The 19767-nt window shown below is 42.9% G+C and overlaps 1 protein-coding gene across 2 annotated transcripts in view; it reads right to left on the reverse strand.

Moving 5' to 3' along the window:
- WIPF2 (WAS/WASL interacting protein family member 2) overlaps positions 1 to 19767 on the reverse strand; it is a 380717-nt gene that overhangs the window by 277883 nt on the left and 83067 nt on the right. For both annotated transcript variants that reach the window (XR_015296073.1, XM_086924239.1), the window contains exon 2: positions 10036 to 10166. Coding sequence is in view for 1 of the 2 variants with exons in the window: in XM_086924239.1 (XP_086780365.1) it covers positions 10036 to 10098 (63 nt within the window). In the remaining variant the exon portion in view is untranslated. The remainder of the gene's footprint in view (positions 1 to 10035; positions 10167 to 19767) is intronic.

The raw sequence follows: 19767 nt of genomic DNA on the forward strand, positions 1-19767 counted from the left end.
CCTGCCCACTGTTTTTTCAGAATGGTTAACATGACGATGCTTACGCAGAAATATCATCTTTAGTAGAAATGGGAAAGACTGCAATGAAAGAAACGTTTGTGCTACCTTTTGGGGGTTTGAGCTGAAATCTTTCCATTCAGTATACAGAATGAACAAGTTACCTATCTTTGCTAATGCTCTTTCTGGTGGATACTTTATTTAACTACAGACTCCTAAACCTAGAATATACCTAGGTGCCAAACTAGATCTTGAATTCATAACATCGTTGCTGCCCCGGAAGTTACAGAGCAGACCTCCATTTAGGTGCCACCAGTGAGCGCTAGTGTTTGTTTCTGTCTTCTTATCTTCTGTGCTATCAAACACAGACCAGGGTGCTGGAAACACTAACTTGTGATCTTTTTAGTACGCATCAGAGTCCACTCCACAGACCGAGGATATGAAAGGATGGTGAGAAGTCTGCAGTTAAATAGCATGGCTACCAGAAACAGTGTTAATGAAGGCAAGACTCTTGCTCTGCTTATGGATACTTCGAACTACACATTTCTCGCCTTCAGAATAGATACCAAAGCAGTACCTCCAAAAGAGAAACAAAAAATCGACCAGAACCGAAGGTGCAAAATGGCCCTCTTTGCAGAACTGTAGAAAGTAGCAATTTGAGAAGGTGTGCACGGGTGCACACACTGCAGCTTGTCAACTATCCAGAACAGAACACTCCTAGCTAATACAGACGTAGAGGTTTAGCCTTGGTGGAATTGCATTGTGGACCTCCAGGGACACATTAATGGTCAAGGTGCATCATGTCTTAATACAAATGAAGATTAACACTGATAAAGTACTTTTCCGAACCGGCAGGGATGTGATATTCCTATAGCCCGATGCCCAGGATATATTGTTTGGGGTCCAGGGCAACAAGTTTTCATGTGTATTTTGTCCTTGGAAAAGTAGGCCCAACGCCCTGCAGCACAAGCTTTTTGGCTGCCAGTTTGCAGTACCACATTATGGATCGGGGAAGGGCACTGTATGTACTTCAGGTAATAATGTTGTCTATATGTTAATGTTGTTCGAACTTGTATTTACGGTTCAATAATTGAAAGCTTTTATTATTAGGGTGAATACTTCAAGTAAATGTTGTAAGCTCCGACTGCAATACGGACAGTGGTTCCAGTATAAAATGTGTACACACGTTTTCAAAATGTAGGAATATAAGGCTATTTAGAATGCTCCTAGAATACTCTCTATTTGATGCAAATATTTGCAGAAGGTTGAAAACAAGATTGATGATTCTTTGCATTTAAAATAAAATGTTTATAAAAAAATTAAAGGAGGAAAAAAACATTTTGCTAAACTTTGAAATTTAAGGTACCATTTCTTTGCAGCATCATTTAGTAATGTGTTGATGCATGCGGGTATTTCCCAAAAATAATCTTAATGGAAAATCAGTGTAACCAGTTTGAATAAGATTATGGGAAACAAAAATGAACACGCATTGGCAAAGCCAGTAGGTCTGAAAATGGTGGTCAGCTTTTTAGTTTTGTTAATGTGTGAATTGTTTAGACATGGTTTTTGTAAAACCTTATTGGTGTGGAAGCTGCCGGACCATCACCATTATAACAAGCATTGGCAAAAGCAAAAAGAATTTTGGTCTCAAAAAGGACACACTGACACAGTAGTTACCAGCACTGAACAAAACTACTTTGTGTGCCGATATGCTCCTAGTGAAAGAGCAGAATGCGGTCACTCACAGTGAAGGCGATTCTAGATAGATAGATAGATAGATAGATAGATAGATAGATAGATAGATAGATAGATAGATAGATAGATAGATAGATAGATAGATAGATAGATAGATAGATAGATAGATAGATAGATAGATAGATAGATAGAGAGAGAGAGAGAGAGAGAGAGAGAGAAAACAGAATTGTAATGAATGCAAAAGGTCTTCATCAGAACGGGGTGCGGGGCAGGCAACCACATCACTTTCATTGATGCAATGGCCATTGCAGAGACGAGCGGACTAGATGCCAGATTAATTCGGCTTTCAATGCCGCCAAGTTGCATTACATTATTATGAGTCAACGGGATCCGAACAGCTTCAGTCGACCTTCGGATTTTGATTCGATTCCACGGCTCACGCACGTCCTAGCAAATTGAAGATCTCAACAGATGAGGTACTCCGTCTATTAATTAGAAGACAAGCATCAATGAAAGTGATGTGGTTGCCTGCCCCGCACCCCATCCTGATTAAGACCCCACAGCAAGGGTACTACTAATTCCTGCAACCATCTGAGGGTTGAAACGTCGACAATTGCTCTTTGCCTATCAGCTCCACGCCAGAACTACAACATTAGTGTACTAAATGTAGCATGATTTTTGCCGAGTGATGCATTGAACCTTTGGTCCTTTGTTTGTGTAAATTGAAATTGACATTCTAAGGCATCAATGATATTTGGTTGATTTGATTTTACTGTCACGATTCCCTACTCACACTATCCTCACCTTATCACTTCCACCTTCCCCTTGGGGCACCTTACAACCTTTTGATTGTGTATTACCAGATACTATATCAAACTAACATCTGCATTGTGAATTAAAACAGTGTAGATTCATTGTGTCCCTAAATTTTTTTTTGTTTACTGTGTGTTTATTGCGAATTTAACACTGGGACCCCTTTCTCTCAGTACTGCATATGCAACTTGGCATTTGAGAGGAGAAGGATGCATAAGGCCAAGAGCCTAGGAACTATTGTGACAAAGATCCAGTTTTAATCACGATCATATCATGAATGTCCCGGATTTGCTGTGGAGATGGAAGCTCCCTAAACATCACTGGATCCAGGATTGCTTCAATAAAGTCAATCCACCATGTACGTGACAGATGAGCCTTTGGTTCGCATGGGTGACCCGTTGTCTAAAAGAGGCCTACGAATGACTGCATGCGGCAAGTCCACCTTGAGCAACCAGGTACAGGACTAGGTGTATTGCCAATTTACAAAGATGGGTCGCAACCACGTCATCACTTTTGTAAACACTCAAGTTTAGGCCAAATGGTAGAACAGCAGATTGGAAGTGTCCACACCAGGAACCACGGGGTGCAATATGTGAACAAGAAAATTAATGTATTGAACGTCCCAGGATGCCATCCAGTCCTCTAGATACAGCGCATTAAACACCTGACCCAGATAAAGCATTTTGAATCTGTCCTTCCTGAGGTCCAAATTGTGTCTGAGCCCTCCACTCTTCTTGAGCATGAGGATGTAGCGGGAATAAGCACCTTTGCCATTTCTGGTACTCTCTCAAAGGCTCCCTCGGCCAGGATTAAATTTACCTCCTGCATAAGGATGGTGGCACGATATGTTCAAACTTCAGCGGAACAGGTGAGATGTTTAGAGAGGATGAAATGAAAGGTAGGGTGTTGCCCCTTTGAACAATCTGTGGTACCCACCAATCCGTAGTGATGGACTTCTATAGCTTTTTCAAGAAAACACCACCCGAAGTGAAAATGCAATGAACAGCATAACCAGGATCAGCACAAGAAAGGTACATAAAACAGGTCAGAAACATTTGTGTGTCACGAACAATGCAACAATGGAAGAAGCAAAGGGAAAATGCTACCTACCAGTATGCATCTGTTCTTGGCATGTAGAGCTGCAGAGTCCTACACTTAGAAATAGATCGCCACCTGGTGTTGGGCTCTGATGATTGCAGGTTGTTGTCTTCTTGGAAGAAGTCTTTGTAGTCACGAGATCGGTGACTCCTCCCTTGGACAATACTGCGCATGGTCATCGACTCCATCCTCAGATTGTTTTTCGCCATGATGGGAAATGATGGAGTTAGTAGAAGTAAAGAGAAAGGATGTCCATGCGTGTGCATCTAAGTAAGATGAGTACTGGAACGGATACAAGTCCCAGGGAGGCGGGAGGGTGTGTAGGACTCTGCAGCTCTACATGCCAAGAACAGATGCATACTGGTAAGTAGCATTTTCCGTTCGAGGCATATGATCTGCAGATCCTACACTTAGCAACGATTGTGCAGCAGTGTTTCCCCTAGCGGTGGTCGCTTGTATCCGTTGCAGCATACTGAAATAGTGTTTTTAGGTCAGCTTGGCCCACTGCAGCTTGCTGCTTGGCTTGCACATCAACACAATAGTGTTTAGTGAAGGTGTGTATTGTAGGCCATGTTGCTGCCTTGCATATGTCCTCTAGTAGTATGTTTCCTACGAAAGCCATAGAGGCTCCTAGTTTACGAGTAGAGTGTGCTCTAGGAGGAACTATTAGTGTACGCTTAGCTTTTTGATAGCATATTTGAATACACTTTATAATCCATGTGGGAATTCCTCCTTTAGAGATGGGATTGCCTTTGTGTGGTGGAGAGAAAGATACAAATAGTTGTTTTGTCTTTCTGACGGATTTGGTCCTGTCTGTTGCAGAAAGGGCTTTACACACCTTAGATGTGAGAAGAGCTCTACTATACTACACAGAGTCTGGTTTTTGAAAAAATACTGGTAACTCTACTGATTGGTTAAGGTGAAACCGAGTAATCACTTTTGGCAGGAATTTAGGATTGGGTCTAAGAACCACTTTGTTAGGATGTATTTGAAAATATGGTTCTTCTATTGTGAATGCTTATATTTCACTAACTCTTCTGAGGGATTTTATGGCAACAAGGAAAGCAGTTTTCCATGTCAGGAATTGCAGTTCACATATCTGTAACGGCTCAAAAGGGGGTCCCATGAGTCTTGTAAGGACCACATTTAGGTTCCATACTGGAGCAGGTGGTAACCTAGGTGGGATTATTTGCTTTAATCCTTCCATAAATGCTTTTATTGCAGGTACTCTAAAGAGAGCTAGATTTTGTCAATTTTGTAAATACGCTGCAATTGCTGCTAGATGCAGGCGTATGGAAGAATAAGTTAATTGGACCTTCGTAGGTGTAGAAGGTAGCAAATGATATTTTGGATGAAAACATCCAGTGGATCATTGTGATTGTTGTTACAGTATATTGCAAACCGTTTCCACTTAGCAGCATAGCATGCTCTGGTAGTGGGTCTTATAGCTTCTTTTATTATATTCATACAATCTGGTGGTAAATTTAAGTAACCAAACTCTAGGACTTCAGGAGCCAGATCGCCAAATTCAGTTGGCTTGGTTCTGGGTGCCTTATTTCTCCATGGTTCTGTGTTAGCAGGGATGGCGTGAGCCGTAATTTCTGATGTGGAACTAGTAAGAGATCTAGTAGCGTGGTGAACCACGGCTGACGTGCCCATGTGGGGGCCACTAGTATTAGTTTGAGAGACTGTTGTCTGAGCTTGCGTACTACTAGTGGAATGAGTGGGAGAGGCGGAAAAGCGTATGCAAATCTGCCTGACCAGTTCATCCATATTGCATTCCCCTCCGACCGTGGGTGTGGAAACCTGGCGGCGAAGGTTGGGCATTTAGTGTTCCCGTGGGTGGCAAACATGTCTATTTGTGGATGCCCCCACATTTGGAAGAATGGTTCAAGAACTTGTGGGTGCAACTCCCATTCGTGAATATGTTGTGACTGGCGACTCAACGGATCTGCTATCTGGTTGTGAATTCCTGGAAGGTGTTCTACTGTCAGATGTATGTTTTGAGGGATGGCCCATCTCCAAATGTTCTGTGCAAGTTGGGACAGTTGCAGAGAGTGTGTCCCCCCTGTTTTTGTATATAATACATGGCTGTCATATTGTCCGTCCGGACTAGGACAGCTTTGTTTTGGATTTGTACTTGAAAAATTTTGAGTGCTAGGAAAATTGCTAGCAACTCCAAATGGTTGATGTGGAACGGTTTCTGTTGATTGTTCCACTGACCTTGTGTGGAATAATGCAAGAGATGGGCTCCCCATCCTGTGAGGGATGCATCTGTCGTGAGCACTATCTGTGGAACAGAATTTAGGAACGGCCGTCCCTTTGTCAAGTTTTTGGTGTTCCACCATTGCAGAGAGCGATAAGTACGGCTGTCTACCAACACCAGGTCTGTGAGCTGACCTTGAGCCTGATTCCGCTGTTGTGCTAGACATTCTTGTAGTGGGCGCATTTGCAGTCTTGCGTGAGGAACTATAAAGATGCAAGACGCCATAATGCCTATTAGTTTCATGAACCCTCTGGCTTGGAGAGAGTGCTGGCATTGAAAAAGGGAGACTAAGTTCTGAATACTCTGAATCCTGGCTTGACTGGATACGCTAGAGCTACAGATGTGTTTATAGTAGCTCCTAGATATTGATAAACGTGCGAAGGCTCTAGGTGCGACTTGGTGTAGTTTATCGTAAACCCTAAGTTGTGCAGTGTTTGAATTGTTTGTTTTGTGTGTTGTGCACACTGGTTGAACGATTTTGCTTTTATGAGCCAGTCGTCGAGGTAGGGGAAGACATGTATTTGTTGTCTTCTGAGATGTGCTGTCACTACTGCTAAGCACTTTGTAAACACTCGTGGTGCTGTTGTGACCCAGAATGGAAGGACTTTGAACTGATAGTGTTGTCCTTGTATGACCAACCTTAAATACTTCCTGTGAGCAGGATGTATTGGAACGTGAAAGTAGGCGTCCTTTAGGTCTAGTGTGGACAGAAAGTCTCCCTGTTGTAGTAATGGGAGTACTTGTTGTAAAGTGATCATGTGAAAATGATCTGATTGTATGTAGTGGTTGAGGGGCCTGAGGTCGAAAATTGGTCTTAATGTCCCGTCCTTTTTGGGAATTAAGAAGTACAGGGAGTAAACTCCTGTTCCATGTTCCTCTAACGGAACTTCCTGTTGAAGCAGAGTTATGTGTTCTGCAGACATTGGACGCTGCCTGGGTGGTATGTTTGTGGGGGTTGCTGTGAGTTCTAAGCAGTAGCCATGTTGGATAATTTGTCTTACCCACCTGTCTGTTGTGATGGAATTTCAGACAGTTAGGAACTGTGAAAGTCTACAACCCCCCACAGGAGTGGAATGCTGTAGGGGAGGCAGAGGGAAGTCACTGTTTGGGAGTGGAAGAGGAGCGGTTGTTGTTATTAACTCTACCTCATCCCTTGTTGTTATTGCCTCTGTATCCTCCTCTAAAGTAGACTTTATTAGAGGAGGTTTGTGTGTGCGTTTTAAAAGATGATGTTGTATCTGTGCCGTTCTGCTTGGAGCCTCCTCTATAAGAGGAGCGGCGAAAAGAACCTCTAGCTTGGGTGGATTGTAATGCCCCCATAGACTTAGCGGTGTCTGTCTTTCATCATCTTTTCTAGTGTATTATCTACTTCCGGCCCGAACAATTGGTTCTGATTGAAGGGCTGGTTCAGGATGGTAGTTTGTACTTCTGGTTTGAAACCTAAAATGCCTAACCATGCGTGACGCCTGAGAATAACCGTAGTATTAACTGCTCTGGATGCTGTGTCAGCTGCATCTAGTCCACATTTAATTGAGGCATTAGATATTAATTTGCCTTCCTGTAAAAGCTCTGCTGCCAGATCTTTGTGTTGACCTGGTAGGTGTTCCATTAACTTTTCTAGTTGGTCGTAATGAGCCCTGTTGTAGCGTGAGAGTAAGGCTTGTGTATTTGCTATGCGCCATATGATTGTTGCTTGTGCAGCAATTAGTTTCCATGACACATCAATAATCTTGGATTCTTTGTCAGGCGGGGGTGTGTCCCCAGAAGTTTGAGAATTGGCCTTTTACGTGCATTTAACACTACCAAGGAGTCTAATGGCAGATGTCCCTTAATGTATACTGGATCAGCTGGTTCTGGTCTATACTTTTTCTCTATTCTAGGATTTAGCACCCTACACCGTACTGGATCTTTAAAAATCTCTGGAGCATGGTTAATGACGCCTTTGATCATTGGTAATATTTGGGTAGAGTAGACCTTTGTGACTGTTCAAAAGTGTCTAACAAGAAGTCCTCCTCAATGGCATCAGAGTGCATAGGAACCCCATGGTAAAGTGCAGCTCTGTTTAATAAATTATTAAACCCAATACTATCCTCTGTAGGGGAAGGTTTTGTTGGGTAGTACTGAGGATCAGGGATGTCTGGTGCATTGTTTGGTGCAAAATCATATGCATCGTCATCCTTGGGATATTCTGTGTTGTATCCTCATCTAAAGGGTATGTATTTGGCTCTGTTAAATCATCCCCCCCACCTAAATCATACTCCTCGTCAAGTGTGGTGTGATGATGCAGGAGATTGAATAGGAGAAGTTATAGGTCCAATATATGGAGTAATAGGAGAGGAAGAAGGTGAAGGAGAGGAAGGGTGCATTGGAGAAGTTGCACAATCTTTTTTGGCAGGAACCACAGGTGTAAGTGGATTAATATGGATTTTTTCTGTCTAGGATCGGGTCTAAACAGCTCTTCCTCTTCTATAATCTTCTTCGGCGTCGATTTTTTCGGTGCCGATAGAGGTTGTCTAGTGTTCTTTGCCTTAGGAGGAGTAATTGAGTCCCATGGCAATGTTTTCGGTGCCGAAGGTTGTTTAGTCTTATCTTGGGGTCTTTGGTACCGATATTGGAGGTTTCGGCATGGAGACAGGTTTTGCTGGGCCTGTGGTACGGGTTTTGGCTTTGGTACGGGTGCCCAAGTGTCCTTGTCTTTGGGCACCGAAGGGCGGTTTGTCTTCGGTGTCGACGAGTCCTTCGGTATCGAAGGATGTTTCGGTGCCAATGGAGGAGGTGTAATTGGCACATGGTGTTTCTTCGGTGCAAAGGCACCCGAAGGCGTATTCTCTTTCCTCGGAGCCGGGCCCGAAGGCGGGGCGTTAGAGGGTAAATTTTGGTCTCGACTGGGCCCCATGGGAGGAGTGCTGGTCGTTGCCTTTTGTTTGGGTAGTGTCTGTCGTGCAGGGGCAGATGTACTCACGGGTTGTCAAGATGAATCGAATCGTCCGAATCCTCTGCCCCGATATGATCTGGGGATCAGGCGAGTCCTCCTCTGCAACGAGTGGAGCCTCATCCTCAGAGATATCTTCGATTGGATATTCGTCCTCGGAGACGTCTTCTTCGACGATCCTCACCTCAAAGATGGCCTCCGGTGCTGGTGCTGATCTCCTCATCTCGTGTCGACGGGCCCTCCGATCCCGGATGGTCTTCTTCGATCGGAAGGAGGCACAGGCTGTGCAGGTCGTCTCGTCGTGTTCTGGCGAGAGACAGAGGTTGCAAATCTCGTGATGGTCGCTATGAGGGAATTTCGCTCGACAAACCGGGCATCTCTTGAATGGAGTTCTGTCCATGAGGCGTAGGCGTACGGCGCTGATAGGCCCAACGGCCCGTGTCAACGCACCAGAATGTAGCTGGTGATGTCGAAAAGTCTATTCGATGTCAAAATACGTTTATTTAAAGTTTCTCGCTTCGAAAATGCAGAAAAGTCTTTCAAGCCGGAGTGGAAAACTTTCATCCGAAACCAGTGGCGGAAAAAAACAATCTGAGGATGGAGTCGATGACCATGCGCAGTATTGTCCAAGGGAGGAGTCACCTATCTCGTGACTACAAAGACTTCTTCCAAGAAGATAACCTGCAATTATTCGAGCCCAAAACCAGGTGGCGATCTATTGCTAAGTGTAGGGTCTGCAGCTCATATGCATCGAACCTTAAATTTAGTAAGAAATACAAACGTGCTTACTCCAACCCTAGATGCAAGCGTTGAGAGCAATATGCACACATGTAGCCGTTAAGAAGTCTCTTAGAGCAAAGCAACACGTTCAAACCCACTGCTGATGAGGTTCACTGTTTAACCCTTTCGATGCTGATGACGAGCTCAGCTCGTCATCACCCACGGGTATCGTGTGCTGATGACGAGCTGAGCTCGTCATGGTGCCACTAAAATGGCATTTTCCAGCACTGGGGGGGGAAAACGCCCAGCAGCCATGTGGTTAAGCTAAAGTAAAATCGACTACATATCTTCTGAGAATATTATGAGCATTGAACTACGTACCCATATGGCATTTCAGGAGACATAATGAAAAGAAAGCTGTTTTAGACAAGAGTAAGCATGAAGCACATTTTATAGAGGACTATATCACTTGACAACTTTGTCCTCCTGAAGATGAAAGCAACGTGATCCTTACCAGGCCAAGGGTCGGAGGAGGAGGGGGGCCAGGTGGTGGTGGTGGAGGTGGTGGTATCGGCATCTTTTTCCAGTGTGAGTAGGTGGTGCTCTCGTGCTGACTGTTTCTGCAAGGTTTGGTCACTCATAAACCTGAGAGAGAAAATTTGTAAAATTGATTAAAACCAGCAAGGCACGCGAGGAGCTTGCAGGAGAGAATCTGTCTGGATTGTTAAGTGTCCCCTCATCAAACTATGTTAAACTACACCAAAATTTTTGAAACTACATCACACATGCAAAATGTACTAAACATGCTCCTACACAAAACCAAGGGGATGCATAATATGTACAAGTGCATCTAGATCTTCAAACTGAGTTACCTAAGCATGATGTACCATAAGTGTATCAAATCAAAGACATTCACCTTGCCGTTGATGAGCCGTTACAATCAAATTGTATGACTGAAAGCCGATGTTTCTTCAGATGCCCTCAGATTAATGGGCTAAGCACAAGATATTCCCTCCCCTTATTGCCAGAAGCTCAACTGCTGCATCACACCTGAACTATATTCAGCGATAGGATATCCTTAGAGTTAACCTTGACATCTGCAGCAGTTCTACCTCAACTCTTTTAACCAATCATGTAATATGCTTGGCAGTGTGGCAACCGGCACACCAAGCATATTGCGCCCTCAAAACCTCTGCCCCACAGCCAGGTTGAATGCTCAGATACTGCCTACTGCAGCAGAGCAGAAACAATCAATACTGAAGAATCCCCATGAGTGACTACCAACTAAGATCAAAAAATATTACTAAAACCCTTGCAGAGCACTACGTGGTGGTCCTTGCCCGAATAGTGAATAATAAATTAGTATTGTTTTGGCAGTCTTTTGGGGTGGGGGTATTTGGGGGGGGGGGTGCAGGTGGAAGCTGGCTTCATTTCTTTGCTCCTGCTCAGAGAGCAGCTTCTTTTTCTGCTCCCTGCCCAGGAGAGTGCAGGTAGGAAATTACCCCATCACCCAGAACAGTAGTGTTCTGGGTGATGGGGCACCCGGTGGCACTGCTGCCATCAGGCCCTGGGGGATGGGGTTTCTGGGGCCATAGGATGGCTTAGGGAGGGGACGCAACATCCCCTTACCTAGTTAAAAATGCCCTTGGCCCCAGGGCCTTTCAACGACCTGGAAAGGAGGGCCCCACGCACTCTCACCATTTGGTCCTGTTTTCAGTTTCTTTATTTTGGTACATTCTGGTGGGGGGAGGGGGAGGTTCAGTGTTTTCAATACCTCAAAAAAGCAGTAGTTATCAGTGGTTACACATTTTCACACAATTAAAAACAGAAACCGTTTTTTCCGGAGTTTACGAAACATTTTGCTTTTATTATTGCTTTATGCACTGACAGGGCATAGTAAATAGACCGTGTTTGTACAGTGTATATGGGGTCCTAATACATTTTAATAAATCAAACTTATTGTGGTACACCGTACATTACTTCTTCAATGAGTCTATGGTCATGCGCGTTAGCTCTTTCCTTCACATGTAAACTTTTATCTGTGAAAAGGCCCTCTCAACATTGGCACTTGAGATGGGCAACGCAAAAACAGCCAATAAACAATTTGCTAACTCTGGCCACTGACAGGGCTTTCCATGCCAATAATAATGGTGCACCTGAAGATTAAGATTCTCTGGGACAGGTTCTGCAAAAAATGCGTTGAACTGAGCACATATGCCTCCAGAGTTATTGAAGCAGTCAAAAATGAAGAATCACTTTTGAAAGTCGTGAGAAAATTCCCCTTTATGGAAGGGAAAGGGGGGACTCTGCACATAGGTGCAGAGTACCACCTATGTGGGTGTGTGAGGGCCCGTGCTCCTATTAGAGCATATTAATTTTCCTGGAACCACTTATCTTTTTGTTTATAAATTAGGAAATGCAACTATTTTTCTTATTCGCATTGAGACAAGGAGCACCTGTGTTGGACCTTTATTGCTCCTAGTCCCCCCCCATCTACCTAGTTACCCACTACACACTGCATCGAGTCACCATGTTCATGAAGTGTCTCATATAATAAAAGAGAAGAACCTAAAGTGAGAAACTATCGTACTGACTGCAGTAGCACAGATCTTATCAGGAGTCTGGATACTACCTGGTATTTTATCATTGAAAATTTGTTTAATCATCAGATAAAAATGTGAAACTCCATGCAGGCTAATGAGCCTCTCCCATTTTGGCAAAATCTTTATCTGCAGCAAATCTGTGAGAGCAATCAGTAGAAATCTTTAGCGCATGTGTCAGGCCCTGGTTGAGGAAGATTTTCAGAACATATAAAGTTATCTTGTCAGTACCGGGATGTCCCCTTGGGGGATGATGTGTGTGCGTTTTTAATAAATGAAACCAATAAAAAATAAAAAATAAAAGTATCTTTGTTCATGAACATGTTAATTTGGTGGGATAGGAGAGTTAGGGTAACAAGGTTTAGAGTATCACAAAAGAGCAATAACAAACAAGAGAGTTAAATTATTTTCATGAGGAATAAGAGTGAATATGTGACTGCACAGAGGAGTTTGATTGCCACGTGCAAGCTCACGAGAGAATTACATGAATATGTAAGGGACCAGCTGATGTTAAAATATGCAATCCCAAAAATTAAAGAAGTCTGATTTCAGAGACATCTATAGTTGGAGGAAATCACTATTGCCAAGGTACCTGAAATGGAAACTAAGTGTATTAATATAGTAAATGAAAGAATAATTCAAAGGTTAAGATTTGGAGCTCGACAATGTATTTATTAGAGTAGTGGTGGAGTCCAATGGATATGAAACAATTGGATATATAAACCTGGTTGGTTATGGTGCTAATTCGATGTGTATGTGAAGGGATCAGGTGTTGCGAGCATTAGATTTGAAGGTCAAGCCAGGAATATTGTTAAAATCACAATTTCAGAATTAAGCAAAGAGGTAAAACCTAATGTAGATAAAGTGAATTTGAAAGGAGAGCTGGCTAGGTTATGGTAAATGGTGTGACTAAACAGTTAAAGCATCTCCACGGCGGACACAAACTGCTAATGCCCACATCGCGGACAACTCATTGAAGATCTGCATCAACTTTAGGTATGTGATTTCAGTAGTATGGATTGACAGAAATCTATTGTATAGCACTGGTGATATGTTGACATCATTGGACAGAGCACAGTGGTTTTGTACTAATGACTTGATAGCATATCATGAAGAGAAACTAGAGGAGGAAATGAAACATCACATCCAACAATCATCACACTGTGGGGATTATTGCTTCAAAAGTGTGCTATGCGGTGTGGCATCAGAACCAGTGGTATTTAAGCATGTGATGGGCTCCTTGCTTCCAAAGTTGAAGTTTATAACTTGTTTTCAAAGCAAGATTGTAAATAGTTCAAAAACTGAATTAAGGGAGGGATTAGTTGCATCGAATTAACCACATTAATGTAGAGAAGCCTGAAGGTAGAAAGATCATAATGTAAGATAATATCGAATTCTGTAACAAATTTTAGTTATACTGTATTGAAAGATTGAATTAGGCAGAGAGAAGTTGGTTCCGTTTTCTGTCATGCTCAAGATGGAGAAGAGGTCCCCACTATTATATGTGACGTGCCCTGAAAGAAGCTGAACAAAGAAGTTTTCTTTTGGTGAAAAAAATGATACACTTTCACGCACATGGGCCTGAAAGAAGATTTCTATGGGTCATTTCAAATGTAGTACATACAGACCACAGGACTCACCCACTTGTTATCTACAAACGGGTCACTGTGGGCAATGCTCTGTAAACCCAATGTGAGTGATAGTGCTACATGTCTGTAAATTCCAGCTGAAGTGTGTAAGTAGTGGTAGAATGCGGCTTAAGCAAATATATTGATGAAGGAAGTCCACTAGGATCAAAGAATCAGGAATATGACAATATGGAGGGAAGCTACAAAAGTCATGTCATATCTAAGGAATGGTGGAAGATTGCAGAGGGTCATGATGCAAAGTTATTGAAGAATTAATAGTAATAATACATTTGTACCGCACACAGCTTCTTCCAAAGCATCCCGGTGCTAATAGGTGGTGGAAGGATGGCCTGTTGAGGTTATATTTGAAAAAATGAATAATTTAATAAAAGGCTGATCCCACCAGATGATTTAATTAAGAGGTTAATTAACATGGTGGGTGATGAGGAGCAGTATTTAATGCTAAATTAATAAACAAGTGGAGGACATGGTGAAATTGTGTACAACGTGTTGTAAGTGAAAAGGTATAGAAGGCATTATGTGTGCCATTAGAGCCAGTGAAGGTCTAGAAAGGGAGTGGGCAACAGGTGGAGTTGGACATACAGGGTCTGATAGAGCGTCTGGACAGGTACAACAGGTACATTGTGGAGCTGGTATCTTTTAAAATTGGTGAAGGTTGAATTTATTTCATGGTTGCTCCTATGGATGTGACACACTGCTAGCAAGAATTTTTTGTTTCCGGAACTTACCATAGAAAGAGTTGGGCTGAGTTCCAACGAGAATAAATTATTTTTGTTAAATCAAAGAGTAGAGCTCAGATGTGTGGCTGTGTATAACCGTGGTTCTGTATAGCCAATAGGTAAACAGCTTGCTGGAGTAAGCATACAAGATTGTGCTGGAGGACCTGTGACTGTCATTAAGAGTCAGTTGTGTTGGAAGAGGAAGTTAGAAAAATGGTTGTATAATACTTCACTGCATAGCATCACCAGTTACACACGATTTGATATACCTGAGAAATAGGGCTGCAAAGTACCAAGTTGTTTCAATTGTGGTTGAAGCAGGAGGATGGGCAAGTGGATTAGAATGTGGTGAAGCACAGAATGCTAAATTTTCCATTGAAGTATAAATAAAAGTATAAGTACAGGCGAGCAAGGGTTCTATGGAGATTTATCTTGCATTAGAAAGTCTAGATTTGTGAAAAAGCTAGAGTCTATGCAGTTTGAGCCATGCAAGATTCTTCAGGTGGTTAAGAAGCATGCCGTTGTTGTGAATAGTAACAAGTGGAGTAAGGGTATATACTGGTGAGGTTGAGCATAAAGACAGTGTCACAGGCTTTTTGTATGTGCGTGAATGTGTATTTTGTATTGGTGTAGTGTCATGTTGCATGTGGTGTTTCAGTATGTTGTTCTCTATGTGGGAGAAGATGATGTTGAGGTAAGATTTGTACATATGTGGGTTATGTGCAGATATTAGATTTGTTGAGGCAACCGACTACTACGATGTATTGCTGGTGTTCCACATCTTTTCAGCGGATTTGGCGGCTTGTGTGTTAATGAGGGACTCTCAGACATCACCACCTGGCTGTTGTTCAGCAAACTATCCGAGCCCAGTGGCTACAAAGCTGAGTTTTTCAAATGTTATGCAGGCTCTTTAGCCTAACCTTTACAAGCACTATTCGTGGCCGCAAGGGAAAAAGGAAGTCTCCTGAAAGACCTGATCACTTTACAAACAGATGTTCTTCATATAGATCCATTTCCCTCATCACTGCTGAGGTGAAGATCATGGCAAAAGTGCAAGTGAATTGCCTACTTAGGGTGACAGGAGTAATTCTATCGAGACCAGAGCAGCTTTTATGCCATATAGGTCTACAAGCAACAATATCCAGCAGCTGTTTAATGCACTGGCTCTAGCCAACCAGTTGAGTGGACCCATGACAACACTAATCATTAACCTCGAAAGGCCTTTGATAATTGGCATGGGATTATCTGTTCCTCCTTTTCTCCCAAATGGAGCTTGGGACTATTTTCAACTAATTTGTTGACATATCATACTGTAGAAACCACTGCACATGTGAGACTGGGAGGTGCCCTCTCTGAGCGATTTCCTATCACTTGAAGGCAGAGTTGGATGCCTGTTGCCTGCAGAAGCTCCACAGATATCAAGTTAGAGGCTGCCACTGAATGTGTAAAAAACATATGGCACAATGGATTCCGCATCAGTGCTCAGGGGAAGGAGAGGCAGAACTAATGTTTGAGATCTTACTTGGAACTTGAGGTTGTACTGTCATGTTCTACTGCCAAATATTTCAAAATGACATAGAAAAGGGAATAATCTACAACATATCTGGTATTTTTCCTGTGGTGGGTTAAGCAGTGCTATTGTTTTTAAACAGCTGCCATTTTGTCTTTTCTTCATGTGACATGTTAGTAAAAAAAAAAAAAGTTATTAAAAAAATATGAACATAAAAGTTCGAATCTACACCCTTAATATAGATGGATGTACACATTTATTTATTTTTAATATTTATAAAGCGCAGCATGTACCCTTGGGCGTCTTGGCGCTAGCAATGTGGTTACATGCATACGCCTTTTCTAACTACATTTCAGAAAGTTGTAACTTATCTGCCAATTAAAAAGTCAAAAATTAATCCATGTCATACATTTTCAAACTCAACTTTTATCTTTCTGGACAAGTAATTCAAAGCTACTGAACTGATTAACTGTAAATTTCCACACTTAAAAAACAGAGCTTAGGGATCAAATTGAAGCACATTTTGCTAGACCATTATGTGATTTTTAAAGTTATAGCCTGGATTTCAATCAAGCAGATAAATCACTAAAAAGACCCCAACCTGATCCTACACAATTCAGTGAAAGCCTTCAACTCAAAAAGGAAAACATTCCCTGGCAGATCCCAAATTCACAAGCAATCTCTGAAAGAACAGGCAATTTTTCTAAGTGTGAATCAGTATTTGAACAGCAGGCTCTCGATATATAGGAAACAAACAATTGCATTTTAACAGATGTGGCTCAACTGTAAAATAACTACATTCATTCGGACCGCTTCTCAAGATTCTCTCCAAGCATAAATATATTTCTTGGGTTTGAAGATTTCGCACAACAAAATGCTTCAAAATCCCAAAATAAGATTGAGTTTCTCTTACTGTATGGCATCCCTTTCAAACAAATCTTCGGACTGCCTTGTAGTAATCCCTTTTAAATGTTGTACTCCCATACCGCGTTGGTAGATGTCAAGGCTCAATGTAAGGTCACTTTAATACATGTGTGCTGCGTTGAGTTCGTACATGTGCAAACCCTCAGCTATAACGCACACTTTGGCATGTAGTAGTAGTACCTGAGCTTATAAAGCGCCAGGTTACACTAGCCAGTGTGTCCCCGCGCTGTACCGCTGAGGAACCCATCCTGGCCTGTTCCTATGAGGCACCCTCTCCTGGGCACCCCAAGGTGAAGCCAGGCATCCTTAGAGATTAGGGTCGGTGTGGAGATTAAGCAAGCTATTGCCCAGAGTTGCAGAGTGGGACCCATGATTAGAGTAGGCACCGTGGCGAGAATTATCAGGTCCGCGGACCTTGAGACCTAGACCCTGCCGCGACGGGAATTGAACCCTGGTCCCGGGTCAGATCTCTGCATCAGGGTCTGCCGCTCTAACCAGTGAGCCACACTTCTCCACTGCCATGTACCATGTCAACCAGCATTTTACAAAGAATAATGCTATAGTATAGTTATTGACTGTGGAGATCATTCTGTTGCCCACAGCCTCGCAATGCTAAATCGGGTATTTCAATAGCCCCATTAAAATACAATAAAACAAGCATTGGAAATGCAATAGGTCTCGCATTAGGAAAGTTTGAGCTATTGGTCTTATGACATTTTTTTATTTATGTGTTTGTTACAATCGCTAAATTAATAGCTTTGTCATTTACAATGCCAATAGTTATAACTTTTGCAAATGTGACACTTCTAGCATTTGTAATGCAACATGTTTTTTATTTACGTGACTTAGATGTATTGATATTACAAATAATAATGGCTTTTATTTTTTTTGTTAAATTAATTGTTAAATAATGTATTTAATTTGTAATGGCAATAGCTTAAACTTTTGTAAATAACTTTTGTGAAGATTATATTCAGTGTTTTTTATTGTGACGAAAATCCAAGAACAGAAGTGAAATATTAACATCTTTTTTGTGATTTGTAATAAAGCTTGAAAACAGCTTGAACCATTGAAAGAACATATTTGAACCAGTGATGCTGTAGTGGTGCTGAGGGATGCTGTGGTTGCGCTGAGTGGTGCTGGGGTGGCGCTGAGTGATAATGTGGTGGTGCTGAGTGATAATGTGGTGGTGCGGAGTGATAATGTGGTGGTACGGAGTGATAATGTGGTGATGCTGAGTGGTGCTGTGGTGATGCTGAGTGATGATGTGGTGATGCTGAGTGATGATGTGGTGATGGTGAGTGGTGCCGAGTGATGCTGGGGTGGTGCTGAGTGATGCTGTGGTGTTGCTGAGTGATGCTGTGGTGTTGCTGAGTGATGCTGTGGTGTTGCTGAGTGATGCAGTGGTGTTGCTGAGTGATGCAGTGGTGTTGCTGAGTGATGCAGTGGTGTTGCTGAGTGATGCAGTGGTGTTGCTGAGTGATGCAGTGGTGTTGCTGAGTGATGCAGTGGTGTTGCTGAGTGATGCAGTGGTGTTGCTGAGTGATGCAGTGGTGTTGCTGAGTGATGCAGTGGTGTTGCTGAGTGATGCAGTGGTGTTGCTGAGTGATGTAGTGGTGTTGCTGAGTGATGCAGTGGTGTTGCTGAGTGATGCAGTGGTGTTGCTGAGTGATGCAGTGGTGGTGCTGAGTGGTGCTGTGGTGGTGCTGTGGTGGTGCTGTGGTAGTGCTGTGGTGGTGCTGTGGTGGTGCTGTGGTGGTGCTGGGTGGTGCCGAGTGATGCTGTGGTGGTGCTGAGTGGTGGTTCTGTGGTGGCGCAGAGTGGCGCTGTGGTGGTACTGAGTGGTGATGTCGTGGTGCTGAGTGATGCTGTGGTGGTGCTGAGTGATGCTGTGGTGGTGCTGAGTGATGCTGTGGTGGTGCTGAGTGATGCTGTGGTGGTGCTGAGTGCTGCTGTGGTGGTGCTGAGTGATGCTGAGTGGTGCTGAGTGGTGGTGCAGAGGACACACGCTGAGGACATCAAAGGAAGGGTCGGAGGGGAAAAACGCATTAGCGAGCGGGAAAAGCCATAAAACACCAGGGGGGCGGGGAAGCAGATTGCCTTCAAGCCTTTGAAGACAAATGATGATGGTGCCTCTGATGTAATCACCAACACCCTTAAAGTACAAGACCACAGCGTGTTCATGAGGTGGACTTTGGAAATATGAACATCTGAGCTCACCCTATTGCCAGCTGGATGCTCAGCTCTGCGTTTTATCTCGTCTACCAATAGGATTAGAATATAAAAAGTGCAGCCAGTTTACAACCAACTCTGTCCTGCTAAGCATCACTGCTACTTGCCAGTAGGAAATGCCATTTCATTAGCATATTAAAGGTCGTTTGCATAGTAAAATAGTTTTCTTCGGTACAATTGGCTGCTCGTGCTAACCCCCACGTGCATAAAACGAATGTGCAAAATAAGTAGTCGAGCAAGAACCGTAAAACCTAATGGAAATGACATTTTCAACTGGCGCTGCTGATCAGTGCACGTTTGCAATTCTGGACTGAGACGAGTGTAACAAAGCAGATAATGGTTACAAAATCAAAGGGTGAGCACTGCGCAAGTGCAGACCAAACTCCAGGCGTATTTAGAGAAACTGAAGCTTGCCCATCGAGACAGTTAAACAAAATGTGCCTTTTAGTACTCTAGAAATGTTTCATTATTAATTCATATTCAGATGGTCGAGGTTTAATTTTGGGTTATGGGAGTCTGAAGATTAATATCCGATCATGGTTGTTCTCCAAGCTTAAAGCTCCTCTAGTGTAAATTTGTACTCGTTAGAGATGGACCTTGGTCTAACTAAGC

The sequence above is a fragment of the Lissotriton vulgaris genome, chromosome 5 (assembly GCF_964263255.1).
Source record: "Lissotriton vulgaris chromosome 5, aLisVul1.2, whole genome shotgun sequence".
NCBI classification, from domain to species: Eukaryota; Metazoa; Chordata; class Amphibia; order Caudata; family Salamandridae; genus Lissotriton; species Lissotriton vulgaris.